Source organism: Diceros bicornis, chromosome 13 (genome assembly GCF_020826845.1).
Source record: "Diceros bicornis minor isolate mBicDic1 chromosome 13, mDicBic1.mat.cur, whole genome shotgun sequence".
In the NCBI taxonomy this organism is placed as follows: domain Eukaryota; kingdom Metazoa; phylum Chordata; class Mammalia; order Perissodactyla; family Rhinocerotidae; genus Diceros; species Diceros bicornis.
The window spans coordinates 37820846-37844753 of NC_080752.1; the positions used below are offsets into that span (position 1 = coordinate 37820846).

Below are 23908 nucleotides of genomic sequence, written 5' to 3' on the forward strand. Positions count from 1 at the left end.
TTACTAAGGTCTCTTTCTCGCACCTCCAGTGCATCACAGGGTCATATTTTTCCCCTTTCAAAGTATTTGTTGCTTACTGACTTTGTACATCCTTCAAATTATTTCTAAAGCCAATCTCCACTGTTTCCCTCCTTATTGTCTCTGTTTTTCATCTTTCTGAGCTTTTCCACTTTCTTGTAAGTCTTTCACATTTCCTTACTTCTATGCAATAAAAAACCCTGTGCTGCCAGTTTACAAGAGTACTCCTCATTTTCCAGGAATCTAACGAATCATAATATATGAAGTATATTCTTTGGCTCTTTCCAGTTAATGTTCATTTACTTTTCTTGCATTTCCCAGGGCTTCTGCAAAGTATTCCTCTCCAACTCGCTCATAATCAAAACGTCTTCTTACTTCTGAATTTTGGACAACTTCAGAGGCTTGAGGGTTTTAGAAGGCTGGGCTGGCTACAGCTAACCAAGGTGATTTTTATGCATGGAAAGAAAATAATGACTAGACTGTCAAGAGAAGAAGCTTGAAAGAACTTTTAATAATATAATGCCAAAGCAAAAGTAGTTAATATAGCTGACAAATATTTTAACAGGTAAGCCTTTGCTGACCCCAGATCCCTAAACTAGGCCCTATTATATGATCTGTCCTAAGACGCAACAGGTCTACTAGCTTTTATTACAACTACAATTTAAATAACTATTTGTCGGGGCCGGCCCTGTGGCTTAGCGGTTGGGTGCACGCACTCCGCTGCCGGCGGCCCGGGTTTGGATCCCAGGCGCGCACCGACGCACCGCTTCTCTGGCCATGCTGAGGCCGCGTCCCACATACAGCAACTAGAAGGATGTGCAACTATGACATACAACTATCTCCTGGGGCTTTTGGGGAAAAATAAAAAATAAGAAATAAAAAAATACATAACTATTTGTGGAGTTATCCTGTTTATGGTCTGTCTCTGCCACTGGATTATAGGGCTCATGAAGTCAGGCAGTATGTCTATCTTAATCACTACCATCTTAAAATGAAAATCAAGAAGGAGGTTAGGGTTAAAGAAGGGCAAATTCAAAGCCATGTCTTGAAATGTTTCACTTAGGCTGTCTGACCCTGGCACATTGTTTACTCTTTTGTGCCTCAGTTTTTCACTTATGAAATAAAGAAAAAGTAATGCCAGCTGTACTTTAAGATTAATACGAAAATGACAACGACTGTAAAGATTATGACAGGTAATATACAGGGAGCCAGGGAGGCCTCATAATGATAATGTGTTGTTTTTGTTTATTAATATCAAAGTCAATTTGATTATCCCATAGTGAGGATGAGTGGTACCCATTCTCTCTTCCTGCCACTTGATCTTCTGAACTGTAGTATCAATTTAAAAGAGAGTCCTTGGCAGAAATGCATCAGAGTTGTGCAAACTGAACTGTGTGGGACTTGGATTACTCAAAGTCTTATTAGTTCACAATGACAACTGATTTAGACCAGAACCAAGTTACTATGTCTCTCTGTCAGAGGGCTTTCTGGGTTGTTACTGTCTTTTTTAAAAATTTCATTTACCTTAAAATCATTAATGTGTAGAAATTCATCAATGATAGATTTGGACTTCCTCTCCATCTCCTCTTCTGATAACATAGGCTTGTCAGAGGCTGATGTTGCTGGAATTTCTGATTTCACTACTAGTAAGGTTAAAAAAAGTGAGAAAGTAAAATTGACAAAAATTACATTAAAATGGTGGGCTTATGGTTGACAATATTTATGTGTTGTTACATTGTTTTTTCAGTAAAGGTATTAAAATAAATACAAATTTGACAAAGCAAGATACCTAAAAGCAGAATGCAGAAACATTTATTTTAGAATAGATATGCACTAAGTAACTTTATAATCCATAATAATTAAAAGGACATAGGGATATGATAAACTTTTATAATTAGAGTTTTGTTCCTTTCTGTATTTGGCTTCCTCTCCATTGCTTCGATGATGAAGAGCACATGAGGCCTGCACAATCATGCACAGAGCTCTAGCCACACTGGCCTTCGGCAGTTGCTCGAACCAGTTGCCATGGTTCCATCTACCCCCACTTGCTCCTCTTCTCTGGAGTACTCTTTCTCTCTGCTCCACACTCTTCCCTCCCCACCAATGTGTTTTAATTCCTATTGGTCCTTCAGACCTGAGGAAACCTCCCTGACATCCCTCTATGTCAATTCTAGATAGTTCCTTTGTTAAGCACTCTCCTAGAACTATGTTCATTTTCTTCATAGCATGTTCCTTGGTTTGTACTTTACATAATCTTTAGTGGAATTATTTGATAAAGGTCTTCCTGACCCAGCAAACTGAAGGCTGAGAGCAGGGATCAAGCGCCCAAAAGTGACTAGGTGCTCAGCATGCATGTGGTGAATGAACAAATGACCCAGACAATAAACATGCATAGGGTAGCTGTGCTACACTATTCACTAAATACAAGATACTTTCACGGCCTATCTTGTTATGCTCCCAATATACCTAGCACAGATAAGAAAGCCACATGTTTCCCAAAGCTAAAAGATCTGAGGTCTGTATGTTGGGAGAAGACTTTTCAACTTGCCTCTGAAATCCATTTGGAGACTATAGTTAGGAGACACAATTTAAATAGTGAAACAAATCTGAAAGCTACAAAAATGTTGTAAATAACCAAAATTACTTCAGGATTAAGATTTAAAAGATGCTGAAAATTATCTTTAATTTAAATTATTTTTCATTGCTGTCATTATCATCACGACATCTAATAGCTTTTGAAAACTTTGTATTTATTGGGTAATGTTCTAAATATTTACATGTGTTAACATCTCATTTAGTCTTCATAATAACCCGACAGGATAGGTACACTTACTATCCCCATATAACAGATGAAGAAACTGAAACACAGATAAGTTAAATATATGAGGCAATTTTTAGAGCATTATCTGAGTTGGTCCTGTAAGCACATACATGCTAAACACGGAGAAAAACCACAGAGGTTACCAAGGAAGATGAATGCAACAAAAGACAATCAGATACTTTCTCTTTGGTTTTCCTTGCAACGTGGCTCAATAACGTCAGAATTTTCATACATTTGAGGTGTTCTACAAAGCACAGGCATTCTAATGCACAGTGGAGTGTTATTTAGGAAACTTGCAAGAAATTCGGATTGCTTAACACACAGCAAGAGGACCTCATCATCATCACAATTAGCAGAGAAAGGGGAAAATTCACAAATTGCTGAACAAAGGGATATCTGGGGAATGAGAACTATGTTACAAAACTATGAAGATATCCTTTACCTTCCAAGGTGCTGGTATGTGTGTTGTTATCATGTATTGATTCTGAAACCCACTCAGGCACAGTTTCCTTTGTATTTTTCCTTCTAAATTTAAGGCCCAAATCTTCATCTGTATCTGTTCATCTAAAGTTGCTCACCTGACTCCCTGGTTTTGTTTCGGTCAGCCTCAGTGCTGTTCCTTTCCACATCCATGCCTCCTGTAAGCTGTTTCACGGTCTCTAGCATCTCTCTCCGTTGCTCTTCTTGAGACTGATTGTCTAAAAGGTCTTTACTGCTGCTGCCCCTCATGAAAGTGTTTGGACGAGCTGTTGCAGATGGAAGGGGCTTGTCATTCTTCTCCCTGCCCATGCTTCCACGACTTAAAAGACAAAACAACATTTTTCAAAAGAAAGATCACCCATCCTCTACGTATCGAAATTATAAAACAACACCAAGACTTTCTAAAAGTATGCACAGTAATTTTTCACAGATAACTTTAGATGTGTGAGGCACCAATTATATTTCAAAGTGTAATTATTTATATAAACAAGTAAAATCAGTGCTTTAAAGTGAATATTAAGTTATACTTTAACTTTTTCTTAAATGTTAAAGGGATATTTTTACAATTTTAAAATGCTAATGGCAATTCCTTATTTTAGTTTTTAAAAATCTTGCAAGAATAAAGACCAGTGACAAATGTATAAGCTAAATGAGTAAAAGGGAAATAATACCAAAAGAACATGGTATCACTATCTTAGAATTATATAATGATATATTATTTATTTATTTATTTATTTCTTGGTGATGAAGATTGGCCCTGAGCGAACATCTGTTGCCAACCCTCCTCTTTATTGCCTGAGGAAGACTGGCCCTGAGCTAACAACCGTGTCAATCCTCCTCTATTTTGTACGTGGGTCACCACCACAGCATGGCTTGATGAGCGGTGTAGGTCCACACCCAGGATCCGAACCTGTGAACCCAGGCTGCCAAAGTGGAGCGCGCCAAACTTAACCACTACACCACTGGGCTGGCCCTCAGTGATATTTATTCAGAAACTTCAAATATATGGAAAATATTTGAGACTCAAGTAATAGAAATAGTTTTTGAATAGCCAAAGTCACATACTTCATTCACTTTAAGAGAGAATCTTCCTAGCTCCCTATTTAGTCTTCTTTTAGACAATTTTAACCAGCTGAGCAAAAAGTTCCTTGGCCCATGGCAGATCAGCAGCACCAAATTAAGAGAGAGCAGAAGAAAAACTTAAGAGGCATGACAACAGCCTAACCACTATGAAAGAATATACACAAGTACTCAAAAAGCAGAGCCATCAGGGGAAATTGATGGCAGGGCAAAGAGCCACAAACACCTCAAGAGCACAAGTGATGCTCAAGGATAATCCAAGTCATAATTAAAAAGTTGACTTATGCTAAGTACATTTTGTTGCAAAAGCCAAAGGAATAGTAACATGGTTTAGAAAGTCTCCCTAGCCAAACGGATCACAATAATATAAAAAACAAAGGTTCAAGAGCTTAAAGAAACTTCAGCTTTAAAAGTGCTTACATCAAAAATTTTGTTCTCTGTCACTATGCTACAGGCCCTCATCCATTCTCCATAAACCAGCCAAAGGAACACTTGATTGTATCAATCTTACAAAAACAAAAATAGGCAGATAGTAGAATACAGTGAGTAGTGAAAAATGAAAGACAACCTCGCATATAACTTGAAAAACAGTGTGACAGAGAAGTGTATGTGTGGACTGTCATGCCCTTTAATTCACATACTTCAGAGTCCTAGGTTAATCTAGAGCATCCTGAGGCATTAGCTTGCAGAGTACTACACAAACTTCCAGGGCTCTTTGGGTGGGCCTGGCTGTCTTAAGGAGCAAAGCTATTAGATATTTGCCAGATAATTTGCCCTCTCCTTTCACCCCATCCCAAATCTACCACCCAGTTATGTTCTTATCTTGGAAATTTTAGAATGTGAAGATTAGAGGAAGAAAAGAAAAAGTAAATCAGGGCCGGCCCCGTGGCTTAGCAGTTAAGTGCGCGCACTCCGCTGCTGGCGGCCCGGGTTCGGATCCCGGGCGCGCACCGACGCACCACTTCTCCGGCCATGCTGAGGCTGTGTCCCACATACAGCAACTAGAAGGATGTGCAGCTATGACATACAACTATCCACTGGGGCTTTTGGGGGAAAAAAAATAAATAAATAAAATTATAAAAAAAAGAAAAGAAAAAGTAAATCAACCTTGGAGATGAAAGGAATCCATCCACAGGGATTATCATCATAATCTGTGTGGGTGTGTTTGTGTGTGTGTGAGAATGTGAGTGACAGAGAGAGAAAGAAAGAGACAGACTGACTGACAAGCAGGTCAGTCTCAAGTTAACGTGGAGAGTAGGCTTCTTACCTGGTTAAGGTCCGTCGGGAATCGAACTCTAAAGGTGTGGATGATGTAGACCCTGAGGGTGCTGGAGGTTGCAAAGCAGAGAATCTGTTTAAACTGGAAGCACTTGACCGTAAGGCATCTATAGGTGTTGAAGATTGAGGAAAAAAATTACAAATCACATGACTAAAATATAGCTTCTAATTCAACTGCCTCCCTGGGGTGAGGCCTGAGACTAGGCATCTCTAACAAGCTTAACAAGGTGATGCCAATCCCCTGGTCCACAGACCATACTCTTAGAAGTAGAGTGTCAGAAGGAATTTGTAAGCAAAAGACAATTTAGAAATCTTGGTTCATTACAACCATCTGCTCCTTTAAAAACATAAATTATCCTGGTAGGGCATTGGGGTGGGAGTGGTAACAGGAGAAGGAGGGAGGCAAGCAAAAACAAAATATTTCATTTAAATAAGCTAACTAATAGAAATGTTATGATCTCATTCAATGCATGTGGGTTTAAATGAATAATGAAATTTTTTAAAATTTAAAGGAAAAAAGGTCAAAATTACTTAGTGAAAGGGAAATATGGGAAGGCAGTTAACATTAAACTTTTTATTCTTTCCATTGGGCTTCTTCAGCTTTTAAGATGTTTGTGATGGTACAAACATTTCAATCCTAAAGTCAAATCACTCAAAATCTTATTTTTGATAAGGATTTTGAAAAATATTTCAATCTAATTCTTTATTCTTTTACAACTCCCTGAAATGAAATGCTTCTGGATATTAATATTCTTTTTCTCAGCAAAATGAGTTGCCCTTTTAATTTGGGGTCCCAGTAATTTCTCTAATTATACCGAATTTGTGAACAACAACAACGGAACCTAAAAGATTAAAGTCTTAAAAAGCCTAACTGAACCAAATTTTTTTAAATACTTAAAGATCCTTATTGAGGAGGAAACCCTCAATTTATGTTAGTCAGAAAGGGACACTGATAATTTGGGGCACAATTAGTCTACAGATCTTTCCTAAAATCATTATTAAACAACTATGGAGATGTGTTGTAAGGTGAGTGCTAACAGACCACATCCTGGTTCCCGAAAAGGGACATTCTATACTCACCAGTCTCACTCGCCTTTGCTCCACCACTGCTGCCTTTTCCCCAACTGCCCAGCTGTGCTTTAGGTACCAGCTGAATTTTCTCATCAATTGTGGGCTGTAAAGTAAGCGACCACAAGTCAATTAGAGAAAATATTCTACAATAGTTTATCTTTTTTTGTCAGTGCACTACAACCAATTTTAGCAACAAAATTTTGCTTGCAATGCCAATTTAAAAAACATAAATTGGAGCTGTTCACATTAAAGTGGGATTCCTGTGTCCCCTGAAGCACTTCCTTGGAATCTAGCTTCTACAAAACACAGTTTGAAACCACTGGTCTGGAGGACGCATTCACGTCCTCCAAGACAGTGTGCCAGCTTGCTAAACATAAGCAGTTTCTAATGATTCCTCTAGTACAAGAATGCCCACTGACGGAAAAAAGAAAAAAAGGGAATACACAAATACTACAAAATTAACTCATTAATCTCTTCACATGATTGTCAGAAAACAGGTCAAAAGACATAAAGATCTCACATCTTAGCAAAGCCTAATATAGATTGGGGCTAGGGGTGAAGAGGTGGAATGGGAGTATTCAATAAAGGGAAATTAGAAAAAAGAGAACAGATGTTAGACGGGGAGCTAAGATGCCTGATATCTCTCAGGTTTAACCGTCTAAGCACAACTTTAGTACAAGTGAATAGAATTACAATGTAATACTAACTATCATAAAAAACATACGACACAAAAGCTATAGTGCAGCTCTTTGTAACAAAGGTATTACTGTATTCTGACAGTGCTGCCTTGCTATATGACTTGCTTTCACACGAATCTCTCCCAGTTAACAATCCATTTGTTTAATGGTTTTAAACTTTGTCTAGGACACTTATGTAGAGTACCTACAGTATAACTACCTGAATATACACAGACACATATTTTTCAAAAGATTAAGAAAATAATGTCATGGGTTTAATACCAGCACTATTCTTTTTTATAGTGTCCATGCACAGAAACAATATTTAAAAACACAGACAAATGTTATTGTTAAATATTGATATAATTTTCAAACATGTTGGGGCTGATATTAGAGGAATTCTTTTTTTTTTTTTTTTTTGGTGAGGAAGATTGGCCCAGAGCTAACATCTGTTGCCAATCCTCCTCTTTTTACTTGAGGAATATTGTCACTGAGCTAACATCTGTGCCAATCTTCCTCTATTTTTTGTATGTGGGATGCTGCCACAGCATGGTTTGATGAGTGGTATGTAGGTCAGCGCCCAAGATTTGAACCTGCGAACTCCCAGGCTGTCGAAGCAGAGCACGCGAACCTAACCACTATGCAATTGGGCCGGTCCCTAGAGGAAGTCTTTAAACATAAGATTTTGGTTAAAACTACCTCTTGCTGGAAATGGAAGTGGATGGGAATCAAGTTGTATTCAGCAATGAAATTCCTGCTCTGAGACAGAAACAACTAGAAGAATGTACTAGAATCTTAGAGAACAGGATCCTAGCTAATTAGCATCAAGAGAGATCAATGTTCTATCTTAAAGTAATGCTTTGACAAAACTATAAAGATAGGCAAATGACAGCCTATCTTCTAACTTTTTCAGTCTTTTTCTTTCTGTCAGTTATCTTCTTTCATTTGATGTTTTCATAGTAGCTTTAGGTTGTCTTTAGTATCCTACTGGCAGGTTGCCAATTTTCAGAACTATGGGAACTGTATTATAGGTAAGGCTCAAACTAGACTTGCAAATGATTTGCAAAACCCACTGGGCTGTGGAAGTTTTCACGTTTACAAAATGTAATTCCACTTTCTCTACGTTCTCCAAGGTTCTTCATCTTACTTACAGTGATCAACTTCTACTGCTAAAAACATCTGCTAGGAGAAAATTCTTTGCTCTTACTGCCCATGGATTCTCAAGAGAGAGGAAAGTAGAATATATTAAATTTTTATCACAGAATTATTTCTAGTAGGTCCTCTGTGATTTCTTTTAGGGCTTGGATACGGCAAACCATTAATTCTTTTCATGGTTAGACTTAAACAGGTAGCTGCTTCTTCCTCAGAGCTAAGGATACACTGATAAAAGCTTGCAATTGACTATGGCTTCTGAAATCTCTCTCTTATATCAAGCATCTCACAACTTAAAGAATTAACCTAGTTACTTCCTCCTTAGTAAATCCTCATAGAAATATAAATGACTAATACCAGGACAAGTATGTAAGAATACACGGTTCAATACTGACTTGTAAAAAAGCATCTACATTAAAAAACCACCACCACATAAAATCTGCAATATGGCTATTTTATATGAGCAAGAAGTAATTTTGAGAGACATGTTTTGAGGCTATTCTAAGTTGTGTTTTAAATGTCACACTCACCTTAGTGATTTTCAGGAATTTTGAGGGGTCCAGTACCCGACTATTCTTGGCCCCTTGTACAGTGTTCCACCCACCTTCATCTACTCTCTGGACGCCTGCAGGGAGAACAGAGTGAGCCAGTCTCTCATCTTTCTCAAGCCAGTTTGACAATGAAAGAGTGAGCAATATTTTCAACTCAGCAGCTCCAATCAAAACCAAGGAAAAAGACAAAAGAAATTATTAAAGCATTGCCGACAGTCTCTTTAATACCCACAACATGAAAATATCAAGCAGAAGCACTCTCTATAGGATCCTCCATGAAACATTACTGACCTGAAGAAAGCAACTGATATAAATGAACAGAGATTTAGTCCTACACAAGGGAGGGCCAAATCTAGTGTTATACAGTTAATGATTAGAACACTTTGGGAGAAATCAGATGGAAATTATTTATTCCAAAGTTTATTTCACTTAATGGTGTCAAATGACACAATATACTTGGATCAATCCCCCCAAACCTGCTTCTCCAACCTTTCAGCTGCACAAGCAGAAAACCTCGACTCTGCTTTTTCACGCTTCATATCCAGTTTGTCAGCAAATCTTGTCAGTTCAACCTTTACAATATATTCAGCATCTAGCCCCTTCTAACTACTACCAACACTACCGATTTGGTTTTAGCCAGAAAAATTTCCTCCATTAGTATAAAAACCTCCTCACTAGCTTTCCTCCTTCCACCCTTATCTGTTTTCATCATGGCAGCCAGTGTGACCCTAGTGAAGTATAAGTCAAGACCTGTCACTTCTCTGCTCAAAACACTTGTTCTCTCTCCATCTCACTTGGAGAGGACAGATTCCTTATACACGGCCTACACACTCTAAATAATCTGGGCCCTGTGTCTCAGATCCCACCTCCTATCACTCTCCCCTGTGCTCTTCACTCCAGCCACATTGGCCTCCTTGCTGTTTCTCGAAACGCTGCTCCAGGGCTTTTGTACTTACTATTCCCTTTGCCTAAAACCCTCTTTTCCCAGAGATCTACATGACTTAACTCCCTCACTGGCTTCAGGTCTTTGCTCAAGCAATGCCAACTTTAACAGCTCCCAATCTCCCTATTTAAAATTGCAACCTCTCCTCACCAAGCTCTGCACTCCCCACTCCCTCCCTCTCTGCTTTATTTTTTTCTATACAACAAACTTACCTGAAAAAATTATATATTTAAGTGTTTGTTTATTGTCTTTTCCCCAGTAAGATGTAAGCTGCATGAGGGAAGAGACTTTGTCTTTCCTGTTAAGTGACAGAAACTCAATAAATATTGGTTGAATGAATGAATGAAACACCACCAAACTGCCTATCCAAAAGGTTTTCTGATCCTCACATGCGTTTTGATTTTCTCTGTGCTATCTGATATTACTGATCATGAACAGACTTGCTTCTTCCCTGTTTCTCTGACACTTATATCCTAGTACTCCTTCTTCTCCACTTGTTCTTTGTCACTTTTCCAAGAGTTCTTCCTTTAGTCATATGTGGACATCTTTCATGGATTAGGCTTTCTTATCTTTTCTCTCAATCTAGTTCAATAGAAATAAAAGTCATTACCTGAAAGGCATTGTGCTAGGTACAGGTTGAGGAAGGTAAGTGTGGTGTCCCACAAAACTTGAAAATATACTTTCTTCCCTGGAAGATTTATCTCTTATAACTTCCCTGTGAGCTCTACTGTGTCTGTGATGAATAATAACTAATAGTTACTGGGTATTTACTATGTGCTAGTTGCTATGCTGAACACTTTGCACATATTACCTCATTTCACCCTCACACAAATCCTAGGTACTATTATGAGATCCCTTTTACAGACTGACTTGTGCAAGTCATACAGCTAGGATGAAGGAGAGCTGAAATTCAAACCCAGGCAGTTTGGCTCCAGTCTACACTCTCAACCATAATACCATATGACCAGGTCACTACCCTCATCATTTAACTGCACAGGGGACAAACGAGCATTCTCATTTGGATGCCTTACTGTCACCTCAAAATAAACAGGCTTAAAAGAAAAAAGGATCATTTTGGGCCGGCCCCGTGGCTTAGCGGTTAAGTGCGTGCGCTCCGCTACTGGCGGCCCAGGTTCGGATCCTGGCGCGCACTGACGCACCGCTTCTCCGGCCATGCTGAGGCCGCGTCCCCCATACAGCAACTAGCAGGATGTGCAACTATGACATACAACTATCTACTGGGGCTTTGGGGTAAAAAAAAAAGGGAGGAGGATTGGCAATAGATGTTAGCTCAGAGCCGGTCTTCCTCAGCAAAAAGAGGAGGATTAGCATGGATGTTAGCTCAGGGCTGACGTTCCTCACAAAAAAAAAAAAAGAAAGAAAAAATGATCATTTTCCTTCTGAAAAAGGTTTCCTCTTCCAATGTTCCTAAACTTAGTCAATGGACTTGCTATTTTCTCAGGTGTAAAATGCCTTCTATTTCATCTTTCTTGTTTTTTTCCTGTTTCTTCCTTTTTATTTTTATCGCTACCAAGTTTCACCTCCTTCCAGGTATGATTTCAGCAACAGTAACATTTCTGAGTTCAGTGTACCCCTTTGATTCATCATGTGAAGAGCAACAGACTTACTTTATTTACATACCTTTAGCACGACACTACTCCTTTGCTCAAAAACTTAAAATGGCTCCTTAATGTCTGCTAAATCAAGTCAAAATTTAATCTGGCTCCATTCTTCCAGACAAACATTTTTCCATTCCTTCTGAATACTTAAATTTTGCTCCAGTCAGGCTTGTTTATTTCTCTTTACAATTTATGTTTATTTTAATTTCATGACTAAAATTCTTCCTTCCCTTCCATATATCTACCATCTACCAAGATTCAATTCAAGTGCCCCTTCCTCAAATAGATTTCTTCCAGCTTTCTCTCTCTCTCTCATTCTCTGAATTTTAACAACCTTAATGGAGAATACATTTCATAACTGATATTTCCATTTGCTTAACAAATATTCTATTAGTTTTGCGTTCCCAGATAAACTGTAAGCTTTTAGAGGAAAGGAACTATAACTTCTACTCCTTTTTATATCCCTCACCAATACTGAGTATACAGAAGATGCTCCATAAAGTCTTGTTGATTATTGACTTGGAAGTAGTCAAAGAAATCATGTTTACTTCCTGCGTTCTCTGCTTTTCCTCAATAACCAGTCTCCAGGTGAAACGGCTTCACTTACCAATCACCACTCTATTCTTTGGGTTATTCTTTCTGACCTCACTGCACATCTAAATATAGAATTCTTAAATAACTCTCTCTCAAACTCAAGTAGTCTAACGCCCAGGGGACTCCACCCCTCACCTGGTCTTCTCTTCTCTTTGGTCATGAGCTGCTGGACTTTCCTTTGCTCTTCTTGTTCTTCTATTTTAGCCTCTTTGTGAATCTGTTCAATAGTTTTAGGCCCTTGATCTGCTCTTCGAGATACCCAATTACACTATAAAAGGAGAAAATAAGGTTATCAGCCAGAAAAATAAAAATTAAAAAATATTGAAAATCTATTTTATACTTTCCACTGCTGGAAAAGTGTAAAAATACATATAAAATCTGGTACTATGGCAGTTTTTCATCTGTCTTACAGATAACAATATGTGCAGTTTGGGGATTAGAGCTAAAGAATTAAATTCTTCTCAGTCAACCCTAAACTACTCTATACTGAACGTTCCAATAGCCGATGGATAAAAAGGGATGAAAGACTGCTCCAAATCTATTTTTTAAATTATTTTGTATATTTGAAAGAAAAGAGAAGAGGAATCAAGAAAGATCAGGATTCTTTGGCCTTTCCTTAATCTGGGGTACTGCTACTCAGTTCATATCACACTCCCTGGAGATTCTAAATCGAAGATGACTAGCATTTTTCTTCCTCCCATATCACGGTTCTGGTATCCCAAAGTGCCACACCACTCTGCCCTTTGGTTATCCTCTCTGCTAAGGACAAAACAAGTTGTCTCCTTATAATTATACTTCTCCCTCTCCTTCGATTTCCAGCTATAGTCCCAATATCTGATTTAAGTACAAGTGGTTGAAGGCATGGGTGGAGAAGTTTTTTATATTTATTTATATTAGCTAGAGGCAAGGATGGCAAATAGGTTAAAATCAGCATGCAAATTCTGATCAACTGGTAGTGTTTTTGGTAGTAAGAAGGCTCCTGAGGTCACATCTGGGCTTAGCAAGATGAAGAACCATCATCAATGCTATTGGTCTGGGTGCAGGCAGGGAAGAGGTGGGGCCAGTATTCACTTTTTCTAGTTTAGGGTCAGCTGCAGGATAGTCCCAGCAGGAGTTAAAATAAGAAGAGAGAAAGAGGTAGTAGCGGTAAAGACGGCACCTAGGATAAGATATGAGAAAAAAATAGCAGAACAGGAGGGTATATAGGAAAATCAATAGAGAAGAAAACATCATCTCCTATGAGCTGGGCACTTTACATAATTACCTCACTGAATTTTTATAACATCTGCAAGGTAGGCAACATGCCATTTTAGAGACTAAAACTGTAAGGCTCAGGGAAGTTAAATGTATTCATTTCGAAGATGAGGCTTTCTAATTACTTGGCATCCTAAGACTAAATTTAATTGACCACAGTTTGAATTCAGAATGGCTGATTTCAAAATCATAATGTGGTTTGATAATTAGAGTAAAGAAAAGAAACACGTAACAGGCAGGTATATATGCCTTTTGTCCCTTTCACAGAGCTCTCTCATTAAAGTTTGTCAATTCAAGTTCTGAGAGTTCTGTAGCAAAAGCATTAAGTTTTTACACATGTAAATACTAGGATATCCTCCCCAGCCCAATTCCTTAAAAGAGACTGAAGTGGTAGTAGGCCTATTATTTTTTTACTTACCAGCCTTAGGTCTATCACATCCTGAAGCATGAATCGAATCCTAGATGAAGTTTTTCTTTCTTTCACAATTTTCTCCATCTGATTAAAATACTGGTCCATACGTGGCTGCAAAAAAAAAATCATTAGCATTCCTGGCTGAGGAATCCAAATGTAATTTTATCATACAGAATTTTTAAATGGCCTAGGAATACACCTTATAGCCAAAAGGTAATGTGGTAGAATTTTTAATTAAGCATATGACACCCAAAATAAAGGCTACATATTCCAGGCAGCTGGCCACAGTCATGTGACTAATCACAGGCAAACAGAATATAACAGGAAATGTCATACTGCAGCTCCTTAAGGAACCTTCCTTAAGAGAGAGATGGCTGTGTCCTTTGCCCCTTTCCAACCTTCTCTGCAGAGAAGGTTAAGGACAAGGGCTATACCTTAGGGATGATAGAATTTAAGCTGGAGGAACTGGATTTTTTGATTATCGCTGAGCCATAAGACCAGCCTCTGACTTCTTACCTCTGAACTTTACTTATGTAAGTGAGAAATAAACTCAATCTTGTATAAACCACTGATATTTGGGGTTTTCTGTCTCAGCCAAAGATAACTGTAGCTGATTCAGATGTTAAGAAACATTTCTGACATTATTTCTTTTGAAGTATTTCTAAATCTCCCTTCCCTTTTGACAGTACCATGTTATATATGAAATACATATTTTTAATGATTTATTATATTATGGTTAGATAGTTGTGTCATTAATTAGAGCATAAACATAAGCCTTCTGAGCCTTCTTCATTTCTGTATCACCCTCAGTCCCGGCCCATAGTAGCTTTTCTCCTCTTATTTCTGTCCACAATTTGCTATACATACAAATGACCTATGAAATGGTCATGTAGAAATAGGAAAAGGGACAAATAATCTGAATAATTCACGAATTGGCTTTTATATAATTTGGGACTCTCTTCACTTCTGACTGTAATGGAAATGCAGTAAGGAGCATGATGGCCAAACACTGACAATGAGAAGGACAAAAGAAGAAAAATAAACAGCCTAGTCTGCTGGGACAAGATGAAAAGACTTTTGTTGACAGTCTTGGTTCTTCTGCAACTGACAAAGAGTCCCTGCTGGAAGTTTCTGAGATTTTGAATTTTTACCTTTGCCTTCTCAAAGTCCAAGTCTTTACCAATGGTGGTGAGTAGGCGACAGAGACACTCTAGAGATTCTTCATCGTGGTTCTTTAGCAGCTTCACCACACAGTCATGCATGATGGCTTCAGTTAGCATTTTGAGTTTAAAGAGTTCTCCAATAAACTTGATGTTACCAATGGATCTCCGCCGGGCTTTGTCCTTAGCTTCTTCCAGTTCATCATGAAGCCTCGTTCTCTCCTCTGGCTGTTGTGTAAGGAAGAATAATAGAATCTTGATGATGAAAATACACTTAGATTCATGGTCCTTAGCCTTTCTGGGGGGTCAGGAATATTCTTTGAGAATCTGACAGCAATTATAAACCTACTCCTCAGAAAACTGAACTATACTCAAAAGTTTGCAACCATTTCAGGAGATTTCTGGAACTCAAGGACCTCTCTGAAGTCTAGGTTTTGAATCCCTATCTTAGAAAGTTGATTTGCTCTAACGTGTGGCACTAAAAGGAATAAAGCATTCCTCTAAACATCAATATAGCATCTCCACATGAAAAAAAGACCACAGGCACCTACTGAAGTAGTAGGGAGACGTTGTAGCCAGCTTCATGAAAATTCTATTTGATAACACTCAAAGTGCATAAGCATTATCTTTCTGTGAAAATACTTACAGCACTGGCAGCCTCGAGTTCTTTCTGCTTCTTCTCAAAGACATCATCATCTGCTTTATCTTTTTCAAACTCCTTCTGGCAACGGTTCAGTAGCAGCTTCCGGAAATTCACTGTGTTACCAGGCTTGTCCGCCATGGGTACTTTCAGCTACAGGAAAACGCAAAAGCAGCGAGATTACTTAAAAACATTCAATGATTTTCTCAAAATATCTATTTTCTTTATTATAAAAAATAATGCTGACTGAACCACAGGTAAGCATTCTACAAGAGATAAACAATTTAGCTTTAGACATTTCATGTTTCAATGGTAAGATGTCTTAAATTTTATACAGAAAAGATACACATTCCTCTTATACAAACATACTGTATCTTTTATGGCTGGTTGCGCCTCTGGCTGACTTTGAAATCCATGTAACATTATTACAACTATGATCCTGCACTTATCTAGACCTTTTTTGAACTCTGTAGGGTTATTACTTTTGTTTTTCTTACTACCTTTGTAGGTACTTTTGGTTTAAAGGAACAAATAGAAATGACAAAAAGCAGGGGAGAATTTCATGGCCACAGGAAAACTGCTGTAGGTGAAATCCTTATTCTAGAAAAAAGCAGAAGGGGGACACATTTGAGGATTTTTGAGATATTTTTTCCTCAGGGGAATGTCATAACAAATAATGCTAGCACTTACCTTGACTATCAACATAGTACGTTTATTAATTCTTATGTGCCAAAAGAAAATACTAGCTCTCCAAAAGGTCATTCTAACAAATGGCCACCTCAGAAACATTCTTTTGATGTAGAAAAAGACCCAGAGTGGAGGGGAGGGGCCACCTGGAGGCAAGATGCTTACAAGGCATCCATTCAAATCCGATAATAATTGCTTTCTAGTAGCTACAATAGCTCCTATGTACAAGGTTACTTGTAACCAAACACAGAGTCATTCTTTATGAGCATGTTTAGAATATAAAGAAAGCAGACTGGAGCAGTGATTGACTAAAATATTCTATTTTACAGATGAAATCCCTCTTAGCACCATTCTGAACAGTTGTTGCATAACATGGCAAAATAGTTTCTCTAGAATCGCAAACTGGCTCCTAAAGTTCTGAAATGCATGCATGGTCTTTGCCATAGGTTTAGTGGAAGAACTTGGTAAAAAACAGGATGCATTATATTTATACTCACAAAAGAGTTAGTGTTATCAACCAGAATGGACTTGGACAGCTGCTGATCAAGGCTGAATGGCTAGAGAAACTTCTTGAGAACTGAGGACTATGATGCTATAGTATATTTGTGCAGAACTGATGGCACACTCTCCAACATACTCCCTACGACATATAAAAGACCATTTAACAAGTCCAGTTCTAATCAACCAAGGGGCCAAGTGTTTCATTAACTAGCAAGAGGGGAAGATCACCAAATACTTTTTCAGACAACCAAAGAAAAGCTAACACGTCCTTATCACCAAATTCAGGTCATATAAATGCAAGCAACTACGAATCATTGCATAGTCAGGCCTACTCTGTGATCACACAATAGGATAGGTGTTCTTTTTTTGTGAGGAAGATCAGCCCTGAGCTAACATCCAATGCCAATCCTTCTCTTTTTGCTGAAGAAGATTGGCCCTGGGCTAACATCCATGCCCATCTTCCTCTACTTTATATGGGACGCCGCCACAGCATGACTTGACAAGCGGTGAGTCGGTGCGCGCCCGGGGTTCCGAACCTGCAAACCCTCGGGCCACGGAAGCGGAGTGCACGGATTTAACTGCTGTACCACCGGGCTGGACCCTGAGGATAGGTGTTTAAACAGCCTTCAAAAGAAACAGTACGTGAAAGCAAAGGTTTTCTAAAGCAAAAGCCAAAAGTAGACTCTATTTTCTACTACACAGGACGCAGAATACAAATAATGCACTACAAAGAGAACCAAAAAGCATATCCATGAGTAAGGTGGTATATAATAGAGTACCAACATGACATTAGGTTCCAGAACAACCTAAAGGTTCTAAAAATCAGTAGTAATACTCAATTTGCTACTTTATAAGAACACAAGGAAACCAGTCAAAACGTCCTATCTAGCTTCTTGGTATAGTCATCAGCATTATCTATATCAACACTAAGGACCTAATTGACTGATCTGATAAAAACTGCCTGGGCCACAATCTACCAACCCTAAAGAGATGTTTCCTGAATTACGGATTTACTGTGTAAAAAATTGGAAGAATGTGGACAACAATATAAAAATGCAACCCACTGTTTTATGGTGAGCAGGACCAGAATTAAAACAAGTCAAAAAGATTAAATAAATACAATCTGGAATAGTTTTGGTTTATAGGAACAAGTAGAAATGACATAAGGTAAGGGAGAATTTCCCTACACAAAAGATGTAAAAAACTATGCCTTTTTCACCTTTTATGTAGAGAAGGCTATACTGAAAGGGCTGGGTTAAGGATCAAAAGATTTGTTTACTTGCTTTTTAAACAAAAGCAATTCTTCTAATCCAAGTTTCAGCTTCATCACCCAAAAGAAGGGAGGCACATTACCTGTGTCCAACCTAGAGTGTAGCTTTAAACATCCAGTGAAATAGGTCTGGCGGAAGCACTTCCTAAGTCACAGACAAGAAAGCTGTAACTGGGATATTCAGAACACTGAAATTGAAAGAGCACTGGAACCATGAGTCACAAAATGGGAGTTTGAATCTCAGCTCTATAACTAATCAACCATGTAAATTTGAACAGGTTACCTCATTGATCCTCAGTCCCTTCATATGCAAAAAGAGACATTCCAATGAGTGCAGATCGAGGGACATTATAAAGTAGCTGTTGAAACAGGAGCTTTGGAGACAGTGATAATCCCAGCTCTGCCATGTGACTTTCGCCAAGTTACTTAGCTTCACCAAACCTGTTTCTTTCTAAAATGATGATGATAACATCTACCTCTTAGGACTGTTGGAAGGCTTAAATGAGATAGTCTAACGAAGGCAAACAGTAGCTAGCACATAGTTAAGAGTTCAATACACAAACATAGCTATATTTAAACACTTGGAGCTGTATTTGATACGTTTATGATTAAAAATAAAGAATAACCTATAACACAGATATCAAAGAAACTATATAAACAAAGTTAGCTCACAAAGCAATTGGGAGAACCACAAAAGGCAAGAGAAAAGAGTATCTGCTATCCCAAAATGATGGTCATGGGACATTTCACACATACAGGCCATAAAAAACGTTATCATGCATAAGCTTTCTAGATCTATTCACATGGAAGTATTAAAACTGAACAATCAGCAGAAGAGCCATAGATCTGCAAGTATATATACCTCTAAATGTCTAACTACACAACTCCCTAATGACTTGTTTGGAACATGATCTCAATGTCCTCTGGGGATAGTTAACAGGGTTGTAGAAAAATGGCAACAGGCTAGTGAGAACATATCCTCTGAGAATGGTGATGCACGGTAATTTTTTTGTTCTTAAGAGATGATAAATTCAAAAAGATTATGACATTATTAAGTCAGCATGTGTTGTCTGCTGGACAGTGACTGGTCAAGAGACCCAATGAAATTGGTCAGTTAAAACAGAATGTGAAGAGTGAGTATCTTAGTCTGCTCGGGCTGCTACAACAAAATACCATAGACTGGTGGTTTAAACAACAGACATTTATTTCTCACATTTCTGGAGGCTGGAAGTCCAAGATCAAGGTGCATGCACATTTAGTTCTTGCTAAGGGCCCCTTCCTTTTTTGCAGACAGCTGTCTTCTCCTGTAATCTCATGTGGCAGAGAGAGGAAGCTCTAGCAGCTCTCCCTCTTCTTACAAAGGCAATAATCCTATCCTGGGGGCTCCACCCTTATGACCTCATCTAAACCTAATTATCTCCCAAAGGTGCCACCTCTTATTACCATCACAATGAGTTAGGGCTTCAACATGTGAATTTTAGGGGGGCCACAAACATTTAGTCCACAACAGAGGACAAGGTAAATGCTTGCAAATGTGATCATGGATAATAACAAAAATTAAAGGTGATATGTAACAGTGAGAAAGGTCACTTTAGACAACTAAAATTTTCATTTAACAGTAGTTCATGATCAAAACTAAGATATACGTGTTTCAAATGGGTTGTTTGGGAGACAGTTTCTTTTTCTCAATGAGGAAGGGAGTCGGGGGAATAGTTTAATAAGGCCGCTTGGTAAGCTAGATTCGCTGAAGAGCACCTACCTTTTCATTTTTGCATACCAGTAAACTAACAGTATGACATTATGTTACACTGTAAACTAACAGTGTACCATCTCATACTGTGATGAGACCTGTCCACACACCAGCCAGCCAGCAATCTTGGATACGAATGTTGTCAGCATCAGCTTGCCATTTTCTTCAAGCAACAGGACCTGTACTGCTGATATATCTGTTAGTGTAGAGGTAAATACTTCTTATCCCTAAAAGGAACACACTCCCAGAGAATCATCAAGGGCTGTCAGCTGTGTGTTAATTATGGTAGTCAAATAGGAGAACAGAAAATGGAAGGACAAGCCCTGGCCTTGCTTAGCACGCTCAGGATTTTCAGTGCTGTCTCAGAACATAAAGATGCTAGTGACTACCCACGGTCCAGAAGCCATTTTGCTCCAGAAGCATGTTCTGGCCTGAGGTAAAGTGTTTGGAATGACTAGTACAATCAAATGGCACCTCCATGCTAACTCTAGTATATGTGCTGCCGAAGCGAGCACCCTCCATGCTAACTCTAAACTGTGAGGTAAAGAGCAATAAATCAATTGTCCAACTATAACTCAAGGGTCCACAGTGACATACTTTCCTCTATGAGTGGTTACGTCCTGACCTTAGTAAACCACCTGCTAAAACTGAACATAACATACTCTGTCTGCATGTAATATGAAACATCTATCAAAACGCATCTTTATTAGATAGGCCTCAAGAGGTATGTAGTGCTGAGGGATGTCCACAAGATTCAAAAGGGGGGTGTCAAGTTATGAAAAGGTTATGAAAGGGTAAATCATTTCTCATCAATCTTTTCTTCAAAGCATTTTTCATCTTTCATGAGGCAAGTTGCACATCCCTCCTCCTCCAGTTGATTCCAGCCACTTGCTGTTGCCTAAGGCCGACTTTTCAGTCTGTAATTCCAGGCTTTATTTCTGATGAGATTTAGTTGTGTCTCCCTTGTTTTCTTAGTGTCTCTTGCCATACTCAGTCTTGTCATTCTTTTCACGTCTTACTTTAAAGCACTTAAAAAGTGGTAACACTAAAAGTTCTGGACCTGGCATAACCGGATACAGAATGCTCAAAAATCTACCTTCAGTGCCATTTTTTTATAGCTAAGGTATGCACGTCTGCCACAGCAGAGATAAAAAGTAACAAAAACGCAGACTTAGGGCATAAAATAAACTCAAGTTGTTATTCTTTCATTCATGCATTTACCCACTCACTTACAACACATGTCTGAGGGTCTATTATGTGCCAGGAACCATTTTGGGCACTAGGAATTTAGCACTGGGGAAAAAAGAAAAAAGAAAAACAGAACAAGTCCCCGCTCTTAGGAGCTTACATTCTAATGGGGTTCTGAGATGGGTATTTTCATTTAAATTATGATTCAAACAAAAGCATAGCAATTTTAAATTACCAATAATCTAATTCAAAATTTTATTTAAGTACAGATTTAGATACAGGATAACATTTTCTCTTGTCCATTCTTCCCCATTTGCCACTCAATTCAGATGTCCTCCTAAAAGAAGTATTGAATTCTAGTTAAATGCTTTGCAATTTGTGAAGGAGGTCCTGCAGGTTTCTTCAGTCATCCCTAGTTGAACCATTAGAAGTAGCAGCACACTCCAGAGGCATAGTGACTATCTCTTATGATGCCCTTAAGCCTTTTGGGCTAGAGGTTTCACTTGGTAGAGCTTGGTAGAGGCAGGCAGCTGTATATGTGTGTGTCTGTGTGCATGATAAATATGGCATTTACAGAGCAATCTCTATAAAACTAAAGAACTCCTTTCTTAAAAGCCTATCCTTTGAGATGTCATGGAAAATTGACTCACAATATAACTGCATTCTCTAGCCCTCACCTAGATAATTGATGCAAAGTAACGAAAGAGGTTTTATTTTATTTATTTATTTATTTTTTGTGAGGAGATCAGCCCTCAGCTAACATCTGCCAATCCTCCTCTTTTTTTTTGCTGAGGAAGACTGGCCCTGGGCTAACATTCCTCCCCATCATCCTCCACTTTATACGGGACGCCACCACAGCACGGCTTGCCAAGCAGTGCATCGGTGCACGCCCGGGATCCTAACCAGCGAACCCTGGGCCAACGCAGCGGAGCACAAGCACTTAACCGCTTGCACCACCAGGCTGGCCCCGAAAGAGGTTTTAAATGGGGGTGTGCGATCCATGTGAAAGGCACCAACGCAGAAAAAAAGCTTAGAAACTGCTCTAAACAATAAGAATGAGTATTCTAAATCTTAAAATCTCAACAATCTAGGCCAGAGTTTCTCGACACTACTGACATTGTGGGTTAGATAATTCTTTATTGTGGGAGGCTGTCTTGTGCACGCACTGTAGGATGTTTAGTAGCATCCTAGGCCTTTACCCACTAAGACGCCAGCAGCAATAACCAAAAAATGTCTCCAGCCATTGTCCAATGTCCCCTGGGGAACAAAACCACCCCTGGTTGAGAACCAATGATCTAGGCATTTGTTTGAACTAAGGTTCTGTCATTTAATTTTCAGAATCTCTATAAGCATAAAATCTCTATTTAGGCAATTTCCTAACTTTCAGACAAAGTTGTGAAATAGAGATAATAGAATGGTTATGAGGATTAAGTCAGTTAGATGTACCCATTTTAGCAAAAATCTCAAAAAAATATTGCTATGAATCCCACTATTCCTTACCTTTACTACTACTACTAATGACTATATTGTATGACTCTGTGTGGTCAACTGTAACAGCGTCCATTATTTCAAATGACCAACACTGATAATCCATGCACGTGGCACAGGTCTACACATTTCTTATGATTATGAATCAGGCCAAAGTCCTTGCAATTGAACCTGTGAGTGTGTCAGTAAAACATATTGATAATAACAGTGAAGTTACTTAAATAACTTAATGAGTACAATGAATAGGAAAAGAGCACCTCCCCCAGTTAATTTTTTATTCACTGTCTTCAATTTCTCTCATTCCATTGGGAGGTATCATTTCTCAAAGTAGTAATTATCTTAAAAAAAAAAAAAAAAAACAGTTCCCATGGTTAAGAACGGTTGTAAAATGCTGCACAGAGTAGATTCTTTTTGTTTAATTTCACAACAAACATTAGTATATTAAACAGACACTTGAAGGAAAGAAATCTGTTTGAGCTGGCATTAGTGAAACATATACTAACATTTGAATTTGGGGCAACACTGGCCCATGGACATGTCATCTTGAAAAAATAATTGGCTAAACTCCATTTCTTTCCCTATAGAGTATAAAATCATACAGCACACATTCATGTATTCATCATCTAACTTTGTTACATCTTAATATTTTGCCATATTTGCTTTAGATCTTTTACTTTATAAGAAACTAAACATTAAAGCTCAAGAAGACAGAGTATTTGTTTATTTTTCACTCTATTGCTTGTTTTTTTTTTCTTTTAACTTTTTAAGGTCCAGCTCAATGAATTATGATAAGGCAACTTCACATGAACACTACTAGATTTATTTGTTTTTTGTTTGTTTGTTTGTTTGTTTTGGGGGTGGGGGGATCGGCCCTGTGCTTACATCTGCCAATCCTTCTCTTTGTTTTTTTTTGCTGAGGAAGATTGGCCCTGGGCTAACATCCGTGCCCATCTTCCTCCACTTTATATGGGACGCCGCCACAGCATGGCTTGACAAGCAGTGCATCGGTGCGCGCCCGGGAGACGAACCGGCGGGCCGCCACAGCGCATGCACTTAACTGCTTGCGCCACCAGGCCGGCCCCAACACCACTAGATTTAGCACCGGGGTCAAGAAAACGAGCACTGATATCTTCCCAGAGCCCCACCTGAATTCTCCTTCCAAAGCCCTGCCACCTCCAACCCCTAAAGTTAATCCCATTATCCTATATTTTTGTAATAACTACTTTTTTTGCTTTTCTTTGTTTTATAGACATGCATCCCCAAACACCGTAGTT

At 38.6% G+C, this 23908-nt stretch overlaps 1 protein-coding gene across 12 annotated transcripts in view; it reads right to left on the bottom strand.

Moving 5' to 3' along the window:
* The window catches only part of EIF4G3 (eukaryotic translation initiation factor 4 gamma 3), a 328826-nt gene that overhangs the window by 31328 nt on the left and 273590 nt on the right, over positions 1 to 23908 (bottom strand). For all 12 annotated transcript variants that reach the window (XM_058553132.1, XM_058553124.1, XM_058553130.1 and 9 more), the window contains 9 exons: positions 15757 to 15903; positions 15102 to 15338; positions 13957 to 14061; positions 12420 to 12552; positions 9108 to 9202; positions 6758 to 6851; positions 5667 to 5784; positions 3418 to 3638; positions 1543 to 1661 (listed from right to left, as the gene is read on the bottom strand). In XM_058553132.1, the coding sequence (XP_058409115.1) occupies positions 1543 to 1661; positions 3418 to 3638; positions 5667 to 5784; positions 6758 to 6851; positions 9108 to 9202; positions 12420 to 12552; positions 13957 to 14061; positions 15102 to 15338; positions 15757 to 15903 (1269 nt within the window). The remainder of the gene's footprint in view (positions 1 to 1542; positions 1662 to 3417; positions 3639 to 5666; positions 5785 to 6757; positions 6852 to 9107; positions 9203 to 12419; positions 12553 to 13956; positions 14062 to 15101; positions 15339 to 15756; positions 15904 to 23908) is intronic.